Raw genomic sequence first — 24702 nt, 5'->3', positions numbered from 1 at the left:
TCCAAGTTCTGACTATCTGAATGTCACAGCAGAAATCGAGACTGTTCAGACTCGAGCAACGTTATTCCAGTCTTCTATTGCCCAGTTTTGATGAGCCCCTGAGAGTTGTAGCCTCCGTTTCCTGTTCTTAGCTGACGGGTTTGTCACCCGGTGTGGTGGTCTGCTGCTGCAACACGTCTGCTTCAAGGTTCGACGTGTCGTGTGTTCAGAGATGTTCTGCATACCTCAGTTCTAACAAAAGGTCATTTGAGTTACTGTTGCCTTTCTGTTAGCTTGAACCAGTCTGGACATTCTCCTCTGACCTCTGGCATCAAGAAGACATTTTCTCCCAGAGAACTGCAGCTCACTGGATATCTTCTCTGTCGGATCATTTCAGACAGTCATCCCTCAAAGTCACTTTTCTTCTCCATTCTGATGTTCGGTTTGAACTTCAGAAGGTCGTCATGACCCTGTCTACATGACTAAATGCTTTGAGCTGCTGCCATGTGATTTTGGCTGATTAGATATTTGTGTTAACGAGCAGTTTAACAGGTGTACCTAAAAGTGTCCATTGACACTTTATAAAATTACAATAAATTACACCGTTTTGAATTTATTTTTATATATTCCCACAGATGCTAAACACCAGTATGGTCTGACAGATTTTCATTAACTTCTCCACCTTCTCATACTTCAGTCTCTCCACAACAAGCAGGGGAACGTTGATGACGTTTTAGAGGTGGTAACACATCAAACTGCCTGAAAGTCTTCCAGAACATCTTAAAAGCAGTCGTGACTGAGGATGCAACCTGTTTGTATCCGATGATCTGTTTTGGTGGTCATGTGAATGAAATGTGCTTACTTAAAAAAAAAAACAAAAAAAAAAAACTTCCAGGAAATGATTGGTCTAAGAGATTGTGGTTGAGCACAGTTGCCCCTGAAGCAGGAAGTGGAAGAGCTAGAGCTGGAAAGGAACATCTCCTCGTCAGCATCAGCTGCAGGCTCTGCGTACAGCGTCTACCCTGATGAGTGGAGCTGCACGATCTTCTGCTGAGCTGCTGAAACGGATGAGCACACCAGAAAGGAGCTCAACAGACTGAAACGGGCTCGCTCGTTGTCCTCCACAGTTTTCCAAACACTGGCATGTCCATCCCTGAGAAGTGTTTGATCCCCGGCAGGTCCATGCTGCCAAAGTCCGGACTGAAGGATGCAGTCCGACGGCTGAGCTCTGCGAAGTGTGGATGCCGTGCCGTAGAGGAGCTCCTCGGTGGAGCTTACGGACTCTGAGAAGGAGCGAGGCAGAGGTGGCAGAGTCCAGAACGTTCTTCCATAGAGCCACACAGATGGTGTTGAGAGGAGCTTCAGCAAATACAGGACACTGTGCTCCGACGAGAGGGTCACTCCAGCTAGGAGACACACACACACACACACACACACACACACACCTCACTGAATCTGTGTCACCTGGTGAGCTAGGAGACTCATGCGTGCGCGCGCACACATACCTCACTGAAGATGTGAGCACAGATCTATGGCTGTTTCTAAAAGGACACTAGGTTTGCTGAAATCGGATGATTTAAGTTACAAACGTTAAGTGCCACTTTTATTCACAGTTATGAAATATGTCCCCTGAACGTAATTTGTGTTTTCAGTTACTCTTATTGCTGAGTGTGGTTGTAGCAAATCTCAGTAAAGACAAAAGTACCTTTTTTATTATTATTTGTGTAATTGATGATATTCAAGGCGCGCTCGCTTAGAACTGCGGTGCTCCCTTAAACCCTAATGAGCTCTCGCAAAGCTGGACATCATGGCATTCTGTACATCCCACCAAAAAGTGTAAGTGTGTGTGTGTGAGGCGCTCCGTAACCAGGGGCGATGGTGGCACAGGCCTGAAGACGCTGTTATTGGATGATCAAAGGCCCCGTTGTGATGGAGTTGAGCGGTTCTGAGCGGTTTGTGTGTGACGGACGTGGATGGTTTGTGTCTAACGGAGCTGACCGGACCTGGACAGTTTTTGTGTGGCTGTTTTGGTCCGCTTACAAATTCAAATCAGGACAGTCTCTTCTTGACAAAGTGTGTGTGAAACACAGAGAATGAGTTGGTTAGAATCCATGAACTTATTTTCAATTATTAGTTTTTAAAAATGTGCTTTTATATGAACACGATTATTTATAACTAGTAAGCCGTGTGTGTGATGGGTCACGTTCTGAGATAAAGGGAGAAGAAGTGAAGGGTGTTTGATGGTTGCCTTGGTGATTTCCAGTGTGACTTCACTGAATCAGAAACACAGGCTGTGTAAGGGAGACGCATGTGAAGGACATTCAGGGGGACACAGTTTAAAGAACGTCTGTCTGAGTTCCACAGGGGAGACAGGGAAGCTGTCTGAGGTGTCCTTTAAACTCTGCTTGTTTACCTTCAGGCTCCTGCTGTGTGTGTGTGTGTGTGTGTGTGTGTGGTTTCCGGACCTTTATTGCTGCGTCTGTCTCTCGACACTGAAGAAGACTGACGTCACCTTCGCCCGACAGGGTTTGTGGTCACTGTTCTGCTGACAGGTCCAGATCAGAAAGCTGATTGGATGAGACAGTTTACCGCCCTGCCATTTCATGTGCTTGACACCTTTAATGTAAACTCTTGTTTAATCTCGGTGAGAAGCACTCTGAGATTCTAGCCTAAACATAATGATTGTTATGAGTTCTTCGTGTACCTGTTGGTGGAGCACAGCTGAAGGTGTGTGCAGCTCTGGAGAGCGCAACATCAAGGCAGCAGGACCCACGAGAGGAACTGGTGCCAGACGGGTGTTTGCAGATAGCAGTGCAAGCTGGGTACTCTCAGCTAGGTCTTCCAGCCAATCAGATGTCAGGTTTCTGCGGCGTTTTTGTGCGGCCTCAGGCTTGTTCTAAGTGTTTGTACAAGCGCGCGCGTGTTTGTGTGGGCTTAGGGATGGAATGCTCGAGTTCAGGAGTTGAGGAGACTCAGGCCAGCTCAGCTTTTCAGGGGAAGCTGCAGAACTCTTAGTGTGAGTGTGAAGTACCAGCCTGAAGAGCAAGGCTGGATTTGATGCATTCTTTCACTGTTCAGTCCTGTTTCTCTTACATTTAAGTTTAAATGTAATAACATTTTTAAAATTGGAAGTCAGATTTTGAATTCTGCTTTAAAGGGGTGGGGGTGGGGCAGTTTAAACTTCACACAGCAAATGTTCATCGGGTCATGACCCCTGAACACAAGCCGTTAGTCACTACAATTCCACGAGGCGTTTTACAGCCTGTTTTGAGAGAGTCCGTACTACGTTGATTGTGCAGTGAAGTCGATAAGTCTTACAGGGCCATAAAACACTGTTCTGAATGTGTGACCTCAGTATGACCCCTGTCAGCACTTAAGTAAACAAGGCATAAACTTTATCCTAGTTGTCTAAGCATTTTCTAAACGTGAAGTGGTTTTAACGCACACGCGCTGCATGGGGCCTGTGTGGTTTCACTGAGCTCCCTGATGGTGCGCGGGTTTTGATCTCACAGCTACGTGCGCGATTGTGGGCTGCTGGATGGCAGCTTTGTCGTAGTTCCCTTCTGATCGCTGGCGGTTCAGGTAGTTCCAAAATGATGGAGTTTGTTTTGTAGTTGGGCCTCCCTGATATCACTGCCCGCTGTATCACTGTACTGCAATTAATGACTTTTATCTTTCAGTGTATTATATGTTTATATTGTAACAACGTTGTTGGACGTTTTTCATGTGATGAGACATTCTCGTGTTATTTTCTCCAAAATGTTTTTTTTTTTCTATTTTTCTTGGATTGTGAGTGACTCGTTTTGACTCAGGAGGTTCTGGGTACTCGTGTGGGGTGGCCGGGGTTCGTCGGCATGTTGAGAGCCACTCGGTCGAGAGTTCGATTGGATGTGTAGTGAACTCGGCCCTGCAGGTGTGATAACGAGCACGTGATGCATCGCAGCTATGGTTGTCACAGGGATAATAATAATAACTCATGCTTGATGTTTGCTTTACGCAGATCTGTTCTGAATTACTTTAATTTTATTTTTCTCGTGCCGCTGCTGTAATTCGTAACCGTTATACCTGTATATCTGAAAGCATAATGCATGTTTACATTTAGTGCCTGTAGATCAAACTAGTGGATCTGTTTTATTTAATGTTTGTTTGTTTGTTTGTTTGTTTGTTTGTTTGTATATTATGAGTCACTCATCACCAGTGTCCACTGGGACATCTGTGACATGAGCTCATGTGTGTTATAGGTTATGATGGGATACAATCCCTCAAAGTTTATTCAACACTACACTTAGCATTACACATTGTGGTGTGGTTAAATAATGTCCTCTCTCTCTCTCCATACAGATGCATCCTCTGGGACTGTGTAACAGTAATGATGAGGAGGACCTGTATGAGTACGGCTGGGTGGGCGTGGTCAAACTGGAACAGCCTGAGCTGGACCCCAGCTGTCTTACTGTTCTTGGGAAGGTAAGTGTGGGTGTGGGTGTGGGTGTGTGTGGGTGTGGGGGTGTGTGTGGGTGTGTAACGAGGGGTTAGATGATGGGAGACCAGTCATGTCTGTTTACACTCCTGCTCTGTCAAAGGGCCACAGGACAGAAGCACAGGGAAGATTTAGGAAGCTGTTGCCAGTGGTAACCATATCCTCATAATGATTCTCTCTCTCTCTCTCTCTCTCTCTCTCTCTCTCTCTCTCTCTCTCTCTCTCTCTCTCTCTCTCTCTCTCTCTCGCAAGGTATGCTACAGACTATTTCACACTAAAGTTTTGGACAGCTCCCAGTCCTTCCATGGGGAGATTTTGTTTCTTTTCTCCAACGAGGTGACCTGACAAACTAACAGTTTAGTCATGTGACCCAACCTGTGTGTATGTGTGAGAGTTAGCACACGTGTCTCGGTCACTGGGTGGTCAGAGTGGCATTATGTTGACAGGTCAGCTTTGTGTGTGTGTGTGTGTGTGTGTGTGTGTGTGTGTGTGTGTGTGTGTGTGTGTGTGTATATAGTTTGTTCCTGTTTCCTGTCTGTGTTCACACACACACACACCTCTTCTAACCCCTTCTCCTTCAATTGGTCTTGCTTCCAACCGGCCTTGGTTTCTTTGTGTGTATGTGGGGGTTTCAAGGTCAGAGGTGTGTGTGTGTGAGAGAGAGACACAGTGGGGTAAGATTTCTCTCAGACGCTGGAACACCTTCTGTCTCTCCCCAGCTGCGTCCACATCTCATTTATTTACTATTTACCGTTTACAACTTTAGACACGCCTGCGTTCTGAAAGAAACAGGAAGTTGCTCTCTACTCACTCACATTTCTGAAATCCTGATTTGGGAGGTGTGTGTGTGTGTGTGTGTGTGTGATCAGTGTAAGGACTTGCAGGAGTCTGGCTGAGTTCACATGTTTTCCACCTTTTGAGTAAGCTTAATGGAGCAAGTCCCACCTCACACCAGACAAAGAGACATTAGGCTCTTACACACACACACACATTCACACACTCCCAGAAGACTGGTGTTGTCTCTAGGGTTCCTCTTTCATGTTCGTGTGCGCTGTAAGCTGCTGTTTTTCTCAGCGGAGTCCCCTGTGCTCTGTGTCAAAGGTTCAGTCACATGGGGCGGAGCCTCGTCCTATTGGCTGTCTCCTTTCTTGCTCTCTTTCCCCTCCCTGCAAGTATGAAATCATTGCTTTGGAACCCGCTGTGTGGGTTGCCATGGCTACTGGGAAGCTCCTTGTGTTGTGTGTTTGTTAGCGAGCGGGGCCCTGGCAGAATGGATCCTGGAGATCCCGAGAGGCGCGGGACAGCGGAGGGGAGGCCAACAGCACGGATCATGTCATGGCGACGCGTTTAGTTCAAAAGACGAGCGCTTTTTCAGCAGGTCCTGGAGGTTTGAAATGCGTGAGTGAGGTGTCCAGACCTACACGGCTGACGGCCTTCAGTTAGAGTGGTGTGGTGAACCGAGAGAGGGAGAGGCATCTGTGTGACGTGTCTGATTTTATCCAGCTTTTCCTTTTCTGTCGCGTGTGTGTGTGTGAAGGGGAACTTTGGTGCCTTGCAGGGTGAGCTCAGAACGCGATGGAGACCAGGGGAATGCACACCTGTTAACGGAGAGGCGATAGTCACGAGGGATGAGGAGGAATAATGGGAGTTGATGGAGGACTGGAACAAGGGTGGAGGGTGGGGTCAGGAGGCCTACACCTGCTTAATGAGAAGCAAGGTGAGACGTGGTGCTGAGGAATTCAGCCCTGGGGGGCAGGGGGTGCAGACCGAGTGTTGGTGCACCTGGTGGAGTGTCGGGTGGGGGTGTGCGGCGTTCTCAGGGCTGCGGGCGTGAGCACTGGTTAAGTTTCTCCATGTCGAGCAGGACACACAAAGGAGCGAGAAACCAGAGCTGAGATCTCGCTGTCCCGCTACACGCAGCCGGGGGGAGATACCGCGGGACACGGGCACCAGTGAAGCCGAATTTCTCCTTATCGCGTGTGTGTGTGCGTGCGTGTGTGTGTGTGTGTGTGTGAGAACACTGTGGTGTGGAGGTCAGAGGTTTAAACCCGTCGTTTAGTTTGGACTGAGAAATGCAGCTCTATCAAACACAGATCCAATTTTACACACACACACCTCACACACATACACACACATACCTTCACATAATCCACAGAATCCTCCCCCCACACCAAGCTTCTCGTAATCTCCTCCGCCCTGCACACGCAAACACACCCTGCCCTTCAAAAGAAGGTTGGATTACAGAAGTACGTACTGGGTTAACGGCGCTCGCTCTGTGTATCTCTGTGTGTGTCTCGCTCTGTGTATCTCTGTGTGTGTCTCGCTCTGTGTGTGTCTCGCTCTGTGTATCTCTGTGTGTCTCGCTCTGTGTATCTCTCTGTGTGTCTCGCTCTGTGTATCTCTGTGTGTGTCTCGCTCTGTGTATCTCTGTGTGTGTCTCGCTCTGTGTATCTCTGTGTGTGTCTCGCTCTGTGTATCTCTGTGTGTGTCTCGCTCTGTGTATCTCTGTGTGTGTCTCGCTCTGTGTATCTCTGTGTGTGTCTCGCTCTGTGTATCTCTTTGTGTGTCTCGCTCTGTGTGTCTCGCTCTGTGTATCTCTGTGTGTGTCTCGCTCTGTGTATCTCGCTCTGTGTATCTCTGTGTGTGTCTCGCTCTGTGTATCTCTGTGTATCTCTGTGTGTGTGTCTCGCTCTGTGTATCTCTGTGTGTGTGTGTCTCGCTCTGTGTATCTCTGTGTGTGTGTGTCTCGCTCTGTGTATCTCTGTGTGTGTGTGTCTCGCTCTGTGTATCTCTGTGTGTGTGTGTCTCGCTCTGTGTATCTCTGTGTCCAGGAGCCTCCCATCCCTCTACGCATGCACCACGGGACCCAATCAATCAATCAATCAACTAGTGATCAAGCGAGTGAGCTGTGTTTAATAACCAAACGCTTAATTTCCTGTGAGTGAGTGAAGGATTCTGGGTTTCTGTCTTGCTGGCTGAGGTTGAAGTTTTGGTTGGTTGGTTTTGTTTGTTTAGGGTTGACGTTTTTCAAGGGTCGTTCAAGACCCGATTGGCAAGAACCAATCAGACTGTCTGCTTGACTTTTATTCTGATTTGGTGTGTGTAGGTGTGTGGGTGGGTGTATTGGCGGAGGTAATAAAAGCAGGAAGAGGTGGAAGGGAACGTAATTAACTGTCCTCTTCGCGTGCGCAGCCTTCCGTCGGGTTCATCCGGGAAGATCCGCGGGCAGCACACGAGCGTTTGAGTGACTGTGCTCCTGAGTTGGACCGGACACAAGAAAAAAGGGTGAGGCGGTAAACACACACACACTCTCTCTCTCTCTCTCTCTCACACACACACACACACACACACACACACACACACACTCTCTCTCTCTCACTCTCTCTCACACTCACACACACACTCTCTCTCTCTCACTCTCTCTCACACTCACACACACACACTCTCTCTCTCACTCTCTCACTCACTCACTCTCACACACACTCATTCTCTCACTCACTCACTCACTCATTCTCACACACACACACACACACACACACACACTCACTCACTCATTCTCACACACACACACACTCACTCACTCATTCTCACACACACACACACTCACTCACTCATTCTCACACACACACACACACACACACACAAACCCGGAGAAGAGGCATTCCAGAGGAATGGCCACATCAAAGGAGCTGGCGAGAAGTAGCCGCGCTGCGACAGAGTGCTCCATTTCCTGCCCGGAAATTATGTCATCGTGACGCTCTGAAGCAGTAGAGGTGCTGAAATTCGGTGGGACAGATAGAGGTGGCCCCAGGGCGGGAGCGTAGGAGAGGAATGATGGATTTGCCCCCATGTCTGACGGATATCTGATAGCGGCCTTTTGCCGGACGTGCTTTTCCTGGAATCTGAGAGAGTTCCGTTTCAAAAACATGTTTTTGCTGTGTTGGTAAACAGCATCTGTGATGGTGGAGAGTAAACAAACCCTAAAGTGCTGTGCTGGACTCGTTTGGCTGAGAAACTGCAAACCTGGACACTGTGTGTATGTGTGTGTGTGTGTGTGTCTGCACGTTTAAAAAGCAAAGCTGAAGTCTCATTAAAACTTTGTGACTCTGTGACTGATTTCTGGGCAGGTGCAGCTCGGATAAGGAACAACCTTTAGGAACGCCATGTACCCGAGCATCCTGAACGCTGTGCACCTCATGCACCTGACCGTTCGGAACACCATGCACCTCAGCGTTTGGAATGCCGGCACAAGACGCATCTGCTGGAAGAAAAACCTCTTTAAGAACGCTCATGTTTCCATAGCACATGAGAATATGAATGAACAGATTTAACTGAATGTTCTCAAAGTGCAGAAAAACATCTTTTGACAGTTTATATTCTGGATACTTTAGTCATCTGTGTGGAAAAAAAATCCACCTTCCTGAAATATTCCATGAATATTTTATTATTTAACATAGTATAAATTTGGTATAATTTTAAAATGACTTTCCAAAATTAGCAACCATTAGAGTGTGTGTGTGTGTGTGTGTGTGTGTGTGTGTGTGTGTGTGTGTGTGTGTGTGTGTGTGTGTGTGTGTGTGTGTGTGTGTGTGTGTGTGTGTGTGTGTGTGTGTGCTGGAAAAAAAGAGAAATGATGAGATCTTTAAATGTTGTGCCACACCAGTTCAGAATATCACCCCTCATATCGCACAGTGTTGGGGGCGAAGCCATGTGGAGTGATGTGGGTGGAGCAGTTCTTGGGGCGGGGGGGGTGTTGTGTTTTCTCTGCCCTGTATTTTGTTGAATTTCAAGTTGTTTACTGAACATTCCCAGAACATTCCAGAATAAGAATTCTTTAGCAATTTTTTAAAGTAGAATTTCTGGAATTTGAAGGTTTGTAGAGTTGGATGTCTGGTCGTTCCATATGTCCTATCTTTCAGAATGTGAAGTTGTTTGACTAGATCTCCGTGGAAACGTGCAGTGCTTCCTGGCGTTTAACCCTTCGTTCCCCTCCTCGCTCCCTGGCTGGCATAACAAGGGATTTTAGAACCTTTATAAAGCTGCTTTTTGCCTCACTCTAAAAATTAATTTTAAATTTCAGAATGTTGTCCGCTTGGTTCCTGTGAAACTGTGAACGTTGCTTAATGGACTCGGAAGTCTTATTAAGGCCAAACCATACTCACTCACACACTCGCTGTGTGTGTGTGTGTGTGTGTGTGTGTGTGTGTGTGTGTGTGTGTGTGTGTGTGTGTTCAGCTGAAGCTAAAGGTTTACACTGCATTATCCTGTATCACATGGTCATCTTAAAAGTTTAAACAAACAGATTCGCGTCTAAATAATTCAGATGCTTGTGCGGTTACATTTTTCTCGTGAAGTTTGTGTGCGTGCAGCAAGCCTGAGTTTTAGAAGGTCGTTCTGCTCTTTGACATGGTCACGGCAGGCATGAGTGTCGTCTAGCTGTAGCCTCGTCTGTCTGAGTCTGGCACCGGGACGTTCCCATGACCGCAGACGTACAGACGGGGGCCTGGCCTTCTCCCCGCACGCCCAGCGGCCGTGAAGGAAGCGTCCGTCTCTCCGGGTCCTCGTGAGCGGAGGGGGCGGAACGTTTCTAACCACATGTAAGGACATTCTGAAAGAAAAAAGTATGCCTTTATCTTCGAATAAACACACAGGCCAGGAGATGACATGAAATTACACCCTACCAGGACGACAGCGCTTTCAGAAGACTTAATTACTTTAATTACAGCAGAGCATAGAGGGAGGGATATTGCTTAAAGAGAGAAACAGAAGAAGTGTGTGTGCAGATACAAGCTGACCTGTGTCTGTTACTACAGTAAAACGACTAGTGGGGGGGGGGGCGGCTCACGGCTTGTTTGCGTGTTTAGAGGAGGACTCTTGAGTTTTGTGCTGGTTAGTTTTTGGTGGTTATTTAAGCTCCTGTGCCCTGGGACATTCGATCAAGTTTCAGCGTGCAAAGCCGTGCAATAAAGCCTGAGCTCTGGACGGACACGCGCACACGCGCAGAGGACAGGCAGGTAGTGTGTGTGTGTTGGGTGGGACACCTGCGTCTGGAGGTGTGTGTGCGCTGTGGACTTTAGCTTACTGTAGGCAATGTTTTTTGTTTTTTTCTCCTTCTCACTGTTGAGGCAACTCTAGCTCGCGCTCTCTCTCTCTGCACCCATCTCTCACACTTTCTCTCGCTCTCTCTGATCTGTTAATAATTAACTCAGATTTCCATCTGCAAAGGGGCTCAAACATAGATGAAGCGTTAGGAGTCCTGTCCCAGTTTTTGGGCGGAGTTTTAGCCCAGTAACGGGTGTGGCTTCTGTCCATATTTTTAAAACAATCATTCAGTCAGCAGTGTATGGGGGAGATGGTTGTTCAGAGGACCACAAACCTCAGATGTGCTGAAAAAAGTACATGCAACAATTCACAAGAAAGTCATGTGTGTAATACTGGGGACAGGCTGGGTGCCCCTCTGTGTCCGTTTATATATAAACACACACGCGCACACACACACGACTCCGTAAGATTGAAGAGTGCCTCCGCACACAGCGCCAGGTGAAGGGAACCGGGGCAGTACCTGTTCTGAAGCCCCCCCAGCTGGTTCAGGTACTGCCCCGGCACCCTCTGCCAGGACTGAGGTAAGACCTGATGGAGCGATGCCAGAGAAGGAGATCAAACAGTGTGTGAGAACTGTTTGCTTTCTCTCTTCCTTTTGATATTTTGTTCTAGTTCTGGTATGGCTTGGTGCACTCCCCACTGTGTAGCTATGGCATCCAGCAGTCCTAGTGGTGTGTGTGTGTCTCTGCTATTTTCTTTTACTGTTTGTCCTCTCCTACTCCCCAGACAGCATTGTGACTGGAAGCGGTAAAATGTAAATAAAATATTGGAACATGGGTTTAGATTTAAACTGGTGTATTGACCAGTTCTCTGGTTCCGGTGACACTGGGAACACTTTGTCGAGATTTCTCTTAACCTCCACCCCAGTGTTAGCTAATCATCTGCTCTGTTTCTCACTTTTGAAGTTTGTTTCCTCAACACTTGCTCAGTGCTGTTCACAAAGGCAGCATAGATGGACAAAACAGGGACCCAGGCCGTCGATGTGTGTTCTCTCTCTCTCTCTCACACACACGGGGGCAGGGGGTGTATATTGGGCTACTGGAACAATCTGTTACTGTTGTAGTAAATGTATTTCCAGTGTCATTTAACACTCCTCATGCATCAGTGAGCATTGCTAACGTCTAAAGTGATTGATGGGACCAGTACAAGTGGGAACCAACTCTGTTACCTGGACATCATTTTACTGTGAATGCCACAGGAGTCTGTACAGGTTCAATAGTGCCCTCTAGTGGCTGTGGTGGTTATTAACTAGTGTTCAGAGCATCTTGGCACTTGCAGAGGAATTCTTGAATTAAACTGAATATTAAATTCTTGTGTATTATCCAGATTAAGCTCCAATCTCACCAATGTACTCTTCAGCCAAGTTTTAATACTTTGAAGGAGAACTTTGTCTGGTCGGTTGTCATGGTTATCATGTGTGTGAGAGACATTTGTATTTTTGTTGTCCTGTTTTAGCACAAGCAGCAATGGTTTAAACAGGTTTTCTCTGTGAATGGATGAATGGTCATTTTCTTTCTCTCTCTCTCTCGTCCTATAGGCTAAGAGGGCCGTCCAAAGAGGAGCTACAGCAGTAATTTTTGATGTCTCAGAAAATCCTGACGCGATTGATCAAGTGAGCGAGCTCTCCTCCCCTCTCCCCGTTTCGTCAGGAATAACCGTAAACTGCTAGATAAACCCACAGCTGTTCAGCTCAGGAGGCATAAATGTGCTGACTCAGCAATGTCAGGACAATGGTTATAAATGTAAAGGTCCCGACAGCCAGTGTAAAGCCTTTATCTTGTTCTCCAGCCTATTGGTGCTGGAAGCTGCTTTAAGTTTCTTTGTTTACAAACGTTTCACTGGTGTCTTAGTCAGTTATGCTGTTCTTTTATTTATACTACTTTGTAATATAATAATAACACGTGCGTGTTATTTGACCTTGCTGGTGTCGTAGTAACTGTGTAATTGTGATGTAACACAGAGGTCCTTTTGTTGGAACCCTAGTCGTGTCTGTCTGAGAGAAACTGGCAGTGTGCGAGACTCTGACCCTGTGTGTGGGTGTGTGAGGCACTGCATGGTGTTTCTTCTTTCATCCATTTCATCCTCTTCACACAGATCGTTCAGTCTGGACTGAATATTGTCTCTCTGTAAGCCAGACTAGAACACAGGGGAGATCGAACGGTTTCTCTCTCTCCTGAGGGTAATTACTCAGAGATCCTACGGTCCCTGTTTCAGATGGAGTGTAGGTTCAGTGTGAAGTCCTGCTCCCAATCCCTCCCAGCATGAGTGAACAAAGGTCACTGCGGTTTGGGGACCAGCCGAACTCCTGCCTTTCAGACGCTCCACACTTCCGTGTGACGGCAGCACACGGACTAGCCATCCTTCCATTTCCCTCCGTTTTGGCAAATTACAGGCCCCAGTCTCCGTCTGTCTGAGTCGCCAGGCTAAATCTAAATCCAGATTCTACTTTCACAACATGCAATTGGTTTACTTTTGCCGGCAGCCCCAAAAAATAAATAAATAAATATTTAAAATACAACCGCAGTTTCTGTGGTTGCAGTCTGGCAGTTTCTTTTGGGTGTGTTCGGGTGGGGGTGCTTTGGCTTTGATGTCGTACTCCTACTGAAGGTGAGCAGGCAGGTCAGGAGGTGATGTGTTCAAGAACGCCATCTTTCTGAACACCTCGCTGTTTTTCTTGTAAGTGCTTTTCTTCGTGGTTATTATGTCAATGTAGAAAATGACGGGCATAAAAAATTAATAAAATGTGTAAGGGTATGAAGACTTGAGCACCATGCTGAATGAAAGTAAAGGAACAAACTCTGAAATTTAAACATAAAATATTTTTTCTTTATTTCCCCCCCAGTTGAATCAGCTCTCTGACGATCCCCTGAAGAGGCCTGTGGTTTACGTTAAAGGAGCAGATGCCGTTAAACTGATGAATATCGTTAATAAGCAGAAAGTGGCCAGAGCCAGAATCCAGCATCGCCCCCCACGGGTAAGTGCCAGTACTGCAAGTGTATAGGACCGTTCCAGACTAAACGAAGCTCATTTACGTCCAGAGTATCTGAGACGAAGCCACAGCATTCCTGTGCGTCCCGCGTCGTATATTAAGTTTTCCCAAGGCTAGTGAAAGCCTGTGATGCATCTCGGCATGTCCGGGTGCTTCGTTTGTCGTGAAACCTCTGCTGTGATGTCTTCTCCCCAACAGCCCACAGAGTATTTTGATATGGGAATCTTCCTGGCCTTCTTCATCGTGGTGTCTCTGGTGTGCCTCATCCTCCTCATCAAAATCAAGCTCAAGCAAAGACGCAGCCAGGTGAGCCTTAGCAACCAGGTGAGCCTTGGCAGTAGGGTTTTGACTGTGTTCGGGTGCTCGTGGAGGTTGTACAACACCCACAGCATCGTGATGTTGTGCATCCTTGACACACATTTCTCCCTTTTTCGTTCCTTTTCTTTCTCTCTCCATCCGTCCATTCCTCTGTCCAGAGCTCTATGAACCGGATGGCCATCCAGGCTCTGGAAAAAATGGAAACTCGGAAGTTCAAAGCCAAGGTCAAAGGTCAGCAGGAGAGCTGCAGTGTGTCGGACTCCTTGAGCAGCAGTTCCACGTCGGACTGCGCCATCTGCCTGGAGAAATACATCGACGGAGAGGTGAAGCCCCAGTCTGCCCGGACCGTGTCGCGCGGGTGCTCTGGCCATAACTGCTCTGATGATTGCTGTGAATCCAGGATGCACTGCAGTCGTGGTCTCCCCGCTGTCTCCCACAGTCCATTTGTGCTGTATTTGTGCTGGCCGTGACCTTCAGGGACCAGAGTTTGTGTCTGTGTGGGTTATAATGTGATTAAATCACACAAGCGCGCAAATGAAGACAAGAGACCCCACGACTAGATCCGTGCTTGCTGATTACAGAGCAGGAAGGAAGAGGGAACCAAAGTTCTCTGACTTGGTTCAGAACCTCCAGGGAGGCAGATATCGGGGAGTAACTGCCACCTCACTTGCTACCCCAGTAAAACGCATATTAACATTAACAATACAGAAAAGTTATTCACGTGTGTTCAGACTCACCTCTGTGTGGGCCACACGGCACGGTGAGCCGGCAGCTCTGTTTGTTTTTGAGTTGTTGTTTTCAGTTGTCGTTTGTGTGGTGACTAAGGCTGTTCAGTATCTTTCTAGGTGTACACTACAGTTTGACACACGAGAGTAACTATTAATCACATATTGTACCAGTTAACACATGTAGTTTTTCTCTGTAGTGAGAACTTGTTCGTTATAGTGGACCAGTAGTGGATGTCATCTGATTAGCTTGTTTCAGCGTTAGCTTGACAAGCTAATGGGTGTAACATTCTGTTGCTGTAACAGAGCGGACGGCCTCTAATATGGTGTAAACGTGTCCAAAGTACACGTCTCACTATGTACCGTGTGTGTGTGTGTGTGTGTGTGTGTGTAGCAGATGTTTTGAACTGTTTTCTTAAATCTTACACACTGGATCTGGAGGACATGCGATGTGTTTAGAAGCGTGAACGAGGCATGTGTGTGCTGTTGGGTTTCAATCCCTACAGGTTGGTGGTCTGCCATCCCAGAATAAACCCTGGTGTCGCCGCGTGCAAATCTATACATTTATTTCTTTATTTGTGTGCCGTGTTCAGAAAGCCTTTGCATTACTTCTGTTTGTACTGATCAGAGCCAGAGAAAGTGGGGCGGAGTCACCATGTCGGTGAGGTGGTGGGGTTGAGTCACCATGGAGACAGTGAGGTTGTGGGGGGTGGAGTCACCATGCGGAGGCACCGAGGTACTGGGTGGGGGGCGGAGTCACCAGCAGCCAAAGCCACACACCTCGGCTTTTTCTGACGGGGGTCTCGGTCTTACTCTTTAATATTTTCACTTCTCACAGGGATTGTCATTTAAATACATATCTGAGCCAATCCCAAATTAAAGTTGTTTATTTGAGCTCTGCAGTTCCGTTAAAACGTTGCCTTTACACACTAGTCTGACGCTATGGCACATCCAACTCCCCTCTGGGGTTGGAGTCCCAGGCCCTGGAGACTAAACTCAAGTAGTAAATCCCCACTTTCACTTAGTCCAGACTAGGACTCGGCCGTAATCCAGGTTCAAGAAACTATCCTTTAACATGGCTCCAACAGAAAGTACGTGTGCCGTCAGCACACCGTCACCTGGAGGCCATGTTTGGAAGTGGCACAGTAATTCCCTTGTTACCTGCTTCCCTGGTTTTAAAGTGTTTGTGAGGATTTTGTTCTTTGCTTGTTCCTTCATCTTTGTTTATTCAGTTTTTATAACTGCAAAAAATAAAGCTATTTTGCCCATCAAAGTAACTAATGTCTTTATCATGTATTAGTTAATATCTTGGTTGTAGATTACGCAGTGGGTCGAGGTGTCACGTTTGGTGGATTGTGAGGACTTTTATCTGTAGCAGGACTTTTATTGGTGTTTGCAGGAGCTGAGAGTGATTCCCTGTGCTCATCGCTTCCATAAGAAGTGTGTGGACCCCTGGCTAGTCCAACACCATACCTGTCCCCACTGCAGACACAACATCATCGGTGAGAAAGCCCCTCCCCCTGGGGACGGAACCTGCCTGCCTGCTCCTCCGCACGGTGGTTCAGCTACATAACTAATGCGCAGCTTCCTTTGTCTAATGGCTTTTATAAGATATACGATATGGTAAAGTTCCCCAACCTTTGATCGTTTGGTCATGCATATTAATTACAAGTCTTTGTAAGCACTGTAGATCATTAACAGTAGGCTATGGTTACAAAGGTTGCTAGAATATTTTTGTAATAATCTGGTATATAAATGCAGAACCCAGTTGTACTGAATACTTGACATGGCAAACCTGATGTTAGAACCTGGTTCTGTTTCACAAGTGCATCAATGTTCTCTGTGCAGAGCAAAAGAAGGGCACTCCAGGTGCTGTGTGTCTGGACCCAGGGAACCCGGTCCACAGTCGGCAGCAGAGGGTGGTGCTTCCTGTCCACTACCCAGGGAGGGTGCACCGTGCCGGGCAGGTGACTGCCTACCCCACCCGCACCACCATGGATCCACACGGCAACCCCATCACCGTGCTAACGGTGGACCAACGCCCCGAGCAGAGCCTCTACTCTCCACAGCCACCCTTCCTCCCACCCTACCCCGCGCTCCACCTGGACCACGGCCTGAGCCCCCATCAGTGTGGCCTGGAGCACCGTGCGCCCGCCTACCCACAATCCCACGCCTTCAAGCGGCCCAAGTTCCACGGGCGTGGTTTCTCGCGCGCCACCTGCGTGTCCCAGTACGAGACCATGTATCAGCACTACTTCTTCCAGGGCTTGACCTTCCCACAGCCGGAGAGCCAGCCCGGGGGGCAGTCCCACAAGGCCCACGGCCGGTCCTTCCAGCCGGGATTACTGTACCCCACCGTGGTGCACGTGGCCCCTGCCTCGTCGTCCCACATGGGCGACTCGGGAAGCACGTCGGGGCTCAGCTGTTACCACGGCCACCGGTCGGTGTGTAGCGGTTACCTTGCCGACTGCCCCGGCAGCGACAGCAGCAGCAGCAGCTCGGGTCAGTGCCACTGTTCTTCCAGCGACTCCATGCTGGACTGCACCGAGGTGAGTAACCAGGGCGTGTACGGGAGCTGCTCCACCTTCCGGAGTTCCCTCAGCAGCGACTACGACCCCTACGTCTATCGCAGCCGGAGTCCCTGCCACTGCGTGGGCGGAGACATCGCCCCGAGCCTCCCGGCCGCGGCGTCTGCCGACGACATCCTGTCCGCCCCGGCGTCGGCAGGGGGCTCGGACTGCGGGCGGAGCCCCGGAGGACGCTACGGCTCGGGGGAGGGGCTGTCGCCCGGCAGCAGCCACGCTTCGCTGGAAGCCAGAGACAACACCAGCACTACCTCGGCCGGGCCCCTACAGGGCACTGTAGCGGGATGGAGCCAATGCTCCATGGAGCACAGCAGCGAGCAAGGGGCAGTGTGCGGCTGCTGTTTAGAGGTTCCTCCGCCGGGTTTGGAGCATAAGGGACAGGAAGGGGGGGAGCCCCAGACGCTGACTGGTGCATCTCCGCTGAACTTCTACAGTGTCAGCACGGAGCGGCTTCCGCTGGCTGAGCACGCCGGATACGAGGGGCTTCCCTGCTGCTTTTACACGGACATGAAGGTCCACCGGTACGCGGAGGATTATTCCGTTAACGTGCAGTACGCCCAAACCGACAGCGAGGCCTGCTCCAGTCAGACCTGCTGCGAACTCGCCCAGCGGATACCCATAATTCCCGAAGACACGGACTGCGAGTTAGGCCTCGGTTCCAAGCATCAAACCAGCCTCCTTCCGTCGCTCATGATGGAGCGCGAGGACAGGACTTCTGAGGACGCTAATCAAGGGTTTTTCACCTCAGGACAGTGCAGAAGTCAGCGGTCGAGTGCAGAGGAAGTCAGGGCCCTGTTTTCCCCTCAGTGCAGTGGCACTCCTGAAACTCAAGGGGGCAGCAAACCGACATATGAGGGTTCCAGTCTGTGAAGTAAACCTGGAGTCGGCGTTTGTCTTCCTCAAAGAACTCTGAGTGAATTTCAAATGGAGATTTAATTTTTTACATTTAAATTTTTTTTTTCTGTCGAAGAGTGGTGTATTGTCATCCTTCTCTTTCCTGTGGCCTTAAGAATCAGACACGCCTACAGAGGAGTGTGACGGCAGATGCATGGCCTAACGGGCGTCGTGTCGTTCCACGATAAACCTGTCAGTCTGTCGTAGGGAGGACGACGTTTTGGTCTGTGTGTTGGTGCTACAGAACCACAGACCCTGGCGGAGTTGAAGGCTTAGTTTTGTTTAAACACTTACACGCCTGCCTTCATGTTACAATACACAGATGTTTTGGGGTTGTTGTTTTTTGTAGTTGCGTTTATTGCTGAAATGACTTGCATGCGTGTATGTATACATATGACATGTGGTCTGGGTCATAGCACCATGCCTTCATCATTTAGAGAAAAACACCAAAACACCGCTGAGTGAACGGAGAGAGGGTAAGATGGCCGTTGCCATGACAACTATGCGAGTACAGTGTATTTCAGATTGTTTTTCACTTCTCCCCTCACACACACACACAGCTTCATGGTTTGTTTCTTGTTTTCTTTTTTAGGAGACTACTGAACTGTTTGTTCTTTACACCAAAGTTTAGTTTGTCTCCTGTGACAGGATTTCTCTTAAATATTTATCAGAATTAGTTCTGGAAGAGTTTCCAGAACTAATTCTGGAATGGCAATTATACTAAAATAACCCCCCCAGTGTAACTATTTTTAAAAAATATTTTATCTGTGCCCTTTATTTGGTATTAGTGCACTTGTTTTTTAAAGAAAATATTTAACACGACTAACTGTTAGTCTGAAGAGGCCAAAGTGTCACTGTTTAAGGAAAGTGGGGAAATGCCTTTATTTTTAAATTTACACTTAATCCTAATCCTGAAATCTCTTCTCACACAGTCCTCATGCCTTTCTGCTGTTTGTCTAATGTTTTGATAATTCCTCTTCTGGCTTTACCACATTTTAAAATCATTTTATTTATGTTGTCATTAACAGTGCTGTAATAGACTCTAATCTCTCATAGTTATTGTACTGCGACTATTTAGCATTCTCGGGGTACTTGAGTCACTATTTAAATTTTTTTTTAATTGTTTGTAGCACTTAAGATAAGATTGTATAAAAGAAAATATGTACAAAATTAATATTTTTTAATTTTTTAAGATATAATTATTTTCTCCGTCAAGTTTCAGGCTCCAGCTATTGAGGCCAGAGCGAGACCTGTATATTTCTGTATCTGTATAGCAGCACGGTTCATAAATGGAAGTACGTTCTCTGAATATTTATTGACTAATATATTTATCTGTAAGCCATGTCTTATGTTCAGAGGGTCTGGATGTTTGGAAAGATTTGGTTTTTTTTGTTGAGATCACTAATATGAAACGTTTTGTAAATAGTAATTGCACACCAGATGATTAAATATTCTCTGACCAAAAACCGATTTTAAAACTTTTAGTACCATACAGTTTTGTAACAAAGTGTACAAAGATTTGAAAATTATATGGTTTTATTCAACTGAACAGACTTGAGTCATTTCTGGTGTGAACTACAGAACAAAATGTAGTGTAATGCATACATCAGCCTGTAGGGGGCATCAGAGCAGCTCAGGCACCCTAATGTGCTGTACCCATGACCCCCTGCTACTTCCAGCACCACACAAACATGCACACATGCTTAGAAAATCACATTAAAGTCTTTTAAATTCTGCTGTCCAAGGTCACACACATAACTGAGGCTTTAGGGAATTACCATGGAGACCAAACCATCCAAAGGTGCACCCTGTGCTCTGGGCTACGACCAGTGCCTTCTCTCCGAGGGGACAGTAAGTTGAGTGGCTCAGCTCACCCAGCAGAGGGCGCTGTTAGCAGCGCTCACAGTTTGAACGCTGAGTGAATAGCACATATTCCGCCAGTCAAGTTGATGTACTGGACACGGGCGAAACCAGCCTCCTCGATCATTCCTTTGAACGTTTCCTGTGGAGCGCAAAATGGCAGCATCAAGTAGGAAAATTCTCCATTACGGAAGGGGGGGGGACACACTACATAAGTATAGTATTCTTTTTTCTCTCTCTCTCGTGATATTTAGCATGTGGGTGAAATCCTATCATATTTTACAAATATCCCAGTTCCACAAGGTCTAGCAGTATTTATTATTAAAAAGTTAAAGCAGGTTTCCTGAGTCCTGGTACTATATAACCAAACAGTGACCCTGTTCTGTCTGGACTGGCCTATTTAGACTTGGATCAACCAAAGAGTCTACGTCCTGGAACATTACCTGGTTTGGGAATCTCCGGATGCTCTCCACAAGGTACTGGTACGATTTCCAGTCACCTGCAATCACCTCACCTAAAACTGGAATCACCTGGAAACTGTATGCATCATACAGCCTGTAAAACATTTTCACTTGGTCACCTTTGAGTTCCTGTAGCTCACCTGGTTACCAGCATGTACACATGGTTCTGGAACCGTCCCTGTGTGACACGGTTGAGTTGCAGGACTAACCCAGGTTACCCTCACCGTGTCTGAAATGTTTTACTCGTACACAAATCTCCCCGTGTACATTTCTACACAGAGCACTATGTAGGGTACCTGCTAGAGAGGAAACAGAACTTGGACATTACTACCTTGCACTGGACGTTTACTGTTGTGACCTTTTGCCGTGTAAACAATAAGTACATTAGTGGTACAACCACAACACCGTGCATGTTTTAGTTTCAAACGTTGCGTCACAGCTTTTATTCCCAGCGCTATAGCAACATCCATCAGTGAACTGCTCTCAGCTTTCTTCATTGTGCTTTGTGTTACATCATGGAAAACAATTTCCATCTCTTTATTGGAATAAAGTAATATGCAAATAATATGTAAATTCTGTTAGTTTTAAAACACATTGTTCCCTCCCCATCTCCGTAAAGTCCATATAAGGAGACTAAGCTACAAAAACCATATTATTAAACCGCTGTTTCTATGACATCATCATGAGCAATGTAAGCAGGTGGGGCTAAACTGCTGTAGGCTGAGATATGCAAATAAGGGCTTTTGGAATGAGGCACGATACCGAGCATCCAATGAGAACAGAGCTCATTTAGATTATATCCTATTATATGCCACACAGTGATGAGAACTCAGACGATGCTACAACATGGCTTTGACTTTAAACATCACCTAACTGTAGGTAGGGCACAAATTCACACTCCAAATTGTAGTACAAGCCGCCGATGATCACGTGTCTAAATATATGCTCAGGGCATTGACTGTTGTATGACTGCTGGATTAGAAGGTAGGTAGGTTAGGAGGTAGATAAAGTGGATCAGGAGGTAGATTAGGTGCACGTACTTGGAAAGAAGTGGAGTGGAGACTTGACTGAACTCCAAGCACAAAAACCGCCCACCTGGTTTAAGAACACGAAAGGCTTCCTGCAGAGCCTGAACACACACACACACACACACAGAGGTCTGGTTGTATTCCTAGTGACCCAGTCGGCACAAGCTCTGTTGTATGTGGTAACCTCTCCCTCATTAAAGGAGGAGGCGCATCACCTGCTCAACATGGGTGACGTTGCGGATGCCGAAGGCGATGGTGTAGACATCGAACTGATCCTCGTCGAACGGGAGTTCCTCCGCATCCCCCACCACCCAGGACACGCCTGCAGAAGAGCAAGAAAGGCCGAACTCGTCACCGCCAATGACCTCGTAGCCTTAAAGGACCCTGTGAAACATTGCACCAAACACGGCACGCAGACCGCTCACCGCCACTCCCTTCCTGTCATGCCTCCACCACACTGACACTCACGGACAGTCTCTCTAGGCGTGGTCTCTCTGGACATGTGGCAGTATCTCTAACAGCAGTACAGTGGGAGCTCAGTGGTGAAGGCATTGGACTGGTAATCAGAAGGTTGCCAGTTCAAATCCCACCACTGTTGGGCCCCTGAGCAAAACTCAACCTCTCAAGTTGTACTCACGTAAGTCGCTTTGGATAAAAGCGCGCGTGTGTGTGTAAATGTAAACACAGTCCAGTCAACTCTAAGATAGTCACAGTCTGGGTTATGTGCAGTATGTTATAGATTATCCTACTGTGTAAACTCACACTGCTGCTTCATTTGATCATTGCACTCATCTATATCTATAGTCCCTAAACACAGCTACACACAGTGCAGAAATGTAATAAAAAACGCAGTGGGTCCTCACAAGGGTACTAAGTGTGTGTGTGTATATATATAGTGAAACTCAAACACCAGGATTCAAAAAGGTAAAATGCACCAGAATGTTTAGATGTTTGTCTTTTGCAACAGTGAAACTAAACACAAGTGACGTCTGCTACTGCCTGAGAACAAAGGACAAAATAACATTAGACGGGAAGGAACGTTGCCATAGTAATGAGGGGCGGGGTTACCTGTGGTGATTCCCGCCTCCTCTGCCCGCCCCTTCCCCACTTTCAGCATCTCTTTATTGATGTCACACACCACCGCCCTGGACTGTGGAGGCCCCGCCCCCTCTGAGCTATAACTGGCTGTGATGTCCTGCCACGAAGGCGTCTGATTGGACCGTGCTCTCCGGCGAAGCTTCTGCTCATGCACGGAGCGTGTGTAGGCCATGAAACGGAAGGAGATGTCACCTAGGAGACAACAGCATGGACCCTCAGTTCTAGGGATTTCAGAGGAAATTGTCAATTCATTTCATTCTTTTTTTGGGGGGGGCAGACTCTTTCTGATTGGTTATTTTTGCCAGACTGCTTAGCAGGTAATAATTGCAAAGCAATGAACAGAAGCACTTGCAGCATATCAGAGCTGTGGGAACTAAGGCAGATTCTTCAGCAGGAAGAGGCCAGAAAAAAAACGCTTCCTTAGCAAACGTCGGTGCGTTTCACATGCAGCCACTGAAGACGCTCGCGTGAAAAACGCCGTGTAGTCTTCTAGCGCGAGCGCAGCTACACAGTGCACGCGGATTACCTGTCCCTCCGGCCGCATCCAGCAGGCGCAGCCCGGGCTGTGGGTTCATCACACGCAGCAGGGCGTCTTTCCAGAGCCGATGGATGCCCAGACTCATGGCGTCGTTCATGAGGTCGTACCTGCCAGCAACGCTTTCAAACACCTTATAGACTGACGGCAGATGTGCACACACACACACACACACACACACACACATCCATCCACATATACATACACACGGACACATACACACACGGACACATACACACGGACACACACACACGGACACACACATATATACATACAGACACACACACATATATACATACAGACACACACACACACACACATATATATACATACAGACAGACACACACACACACATATATACATACAGACAGACACACACACACACATATATACATACAGACAGACACACACACACATATATACATACAGACACACACACACACACACACACATATATACATACAGACACACACACACACACACACATATATACATACAGACACACACACACACACACACATATATACATACAGACACACACACACACATATATACATACAGACACACACACACACACACACATATATACATACAGACACACACACACACACACACATATATACATACAGACACACACACACACACACATATATACATACAGACACACACACACACATATATACATACAGACACACACACACACACACACACATATATACATACAGACACACACACACACACACACATATATACATACAGACACACACACACACACACACACACATATACAGATACAGACACACACACACACACACATATACACATACAGACACACACACACACATATACAGATACAGACACACACACACACACACATATACACATACAGACACACACACACACACACATACATACAGACACACACACACACACACATATACATACAGACACACACACACACACATATATACATACAGACACACACACACACACACATATACATACAGACACACACACACACACATATACATACAGACACACACACACACACATATACATACAGACACACACACACACACATATACATACAGACACACACACACACATATACATACAGACACACACACACACACACATACATACAGACACACACACACACACATATATACATACAGACACACACACACACACACATATACATACAGACACACACACACACACATATATACATACAGACACACACACACACACACATATATACATACAGACACACACACACACACATATATACATACAGACACACACACACACACATATATATACATACAGACACACACACACACACACATATATATACATACAGACACACACACACACACACATATATATACATACAGACACACACACACACACATATATATACATACAGACACACACACACACACATATATATACATACAGACACACACACACACACATATATATACATACAGACACACACACACACACATATATATACATAGACACACACACACACACATATATATACATACAGACACACACACACACACATATATATACATACAGACACACACACACACACATATATATACATACAGACACACACACACACACATATATATATACATAC

At 47.0% G+C, this 24702-nt stretch overlaps 2 protein-coding genes across 3 annotated transcripts in view; one reads left to right on the top strand and one right to left on the bottom strand.

Annotated features, from left to right (window-relative positions):
- Positions 1–19613, top strand: part of znrf3 (zinc and ring finger 3) — a 44318-nt gene extending 24705 nt beyond the window's left edge. For both annotated transcript variants that reach the window (XM_035530267.1, XM_035530268.1), the window contains exons 2-8: positions 4321–4443; positions 12096–12170; positions 13401–13532; positions 13746–13853; positions 14024–14188; positions 15990–16092; positions 16439–19613. In XM_035530267.1, the coding sequence (XP_035386160.1) occupies positions 4321–4443; positions 12096–12170; positions 13401–13532; positions 13746–13853; positions 14024–14188; positions 15990–16092; positions 16439–18045 (2313 nt within the window). In that variant the 3' untranslated portion in view covers positions 18046–19613. The remainder of the gene's footprint in view (positions 1–4320; positions 4444–12095; positions 12171–13400; positions 13533–13745; positions 13854–14023; positions 14189–15989; positions 16093–16438) is intronic.
- coq5 (coenzyme Q5, methyltransferase) overlaps positions 19588–24702 on the bottom strand; it is a 15973-nt gene continuing 10858 nt past the window's right edge. The window contains exons 2-7 of the mRNA XM_035530269.1: positions 23043–23192; positions 22487–22708; positions 21634–21740; positions 21431–21519; positions 20373–20484; positions 19588–20071 (exon numbers count right to left, since the gene is read on the bottom strand). Coding sequence (XP_035386162.1) covers positions 19970–20071; positions 20373–20484; positions 21431–21519; positions 21634–21740; positions 22487–22708; positions 23043–23192 — 782 coding nt within the window. The 3' untranslated portion in view covers positions 19588–19969. The remainder of the gene's footprint in view (positions 20072–20372; positions 20485–21430; positions 21520–21633; positions 21741–22486; positions 22709–23042; positions 23193–24702) is intronic.

Source organism: Electrophorus electricus, chromosome 9, assembly GCF_013358815.1.
Source record: "Electrophorus electricus isolate fEleEle1 chromosome 9, fEleEle1.pri, whole genome shotgun sequence".
Lineage (NCBI taxonomy): Eukaryota > Metazoa > Chordata > Actinopteri > Gymnotiformes > Gymnotidae > Electrophorus > Electrophorus electricus.
Note: the sequence above shows the minus strand (reverse complement) of the source record. Positions and strands in the feature narration are given on the sequence as shown.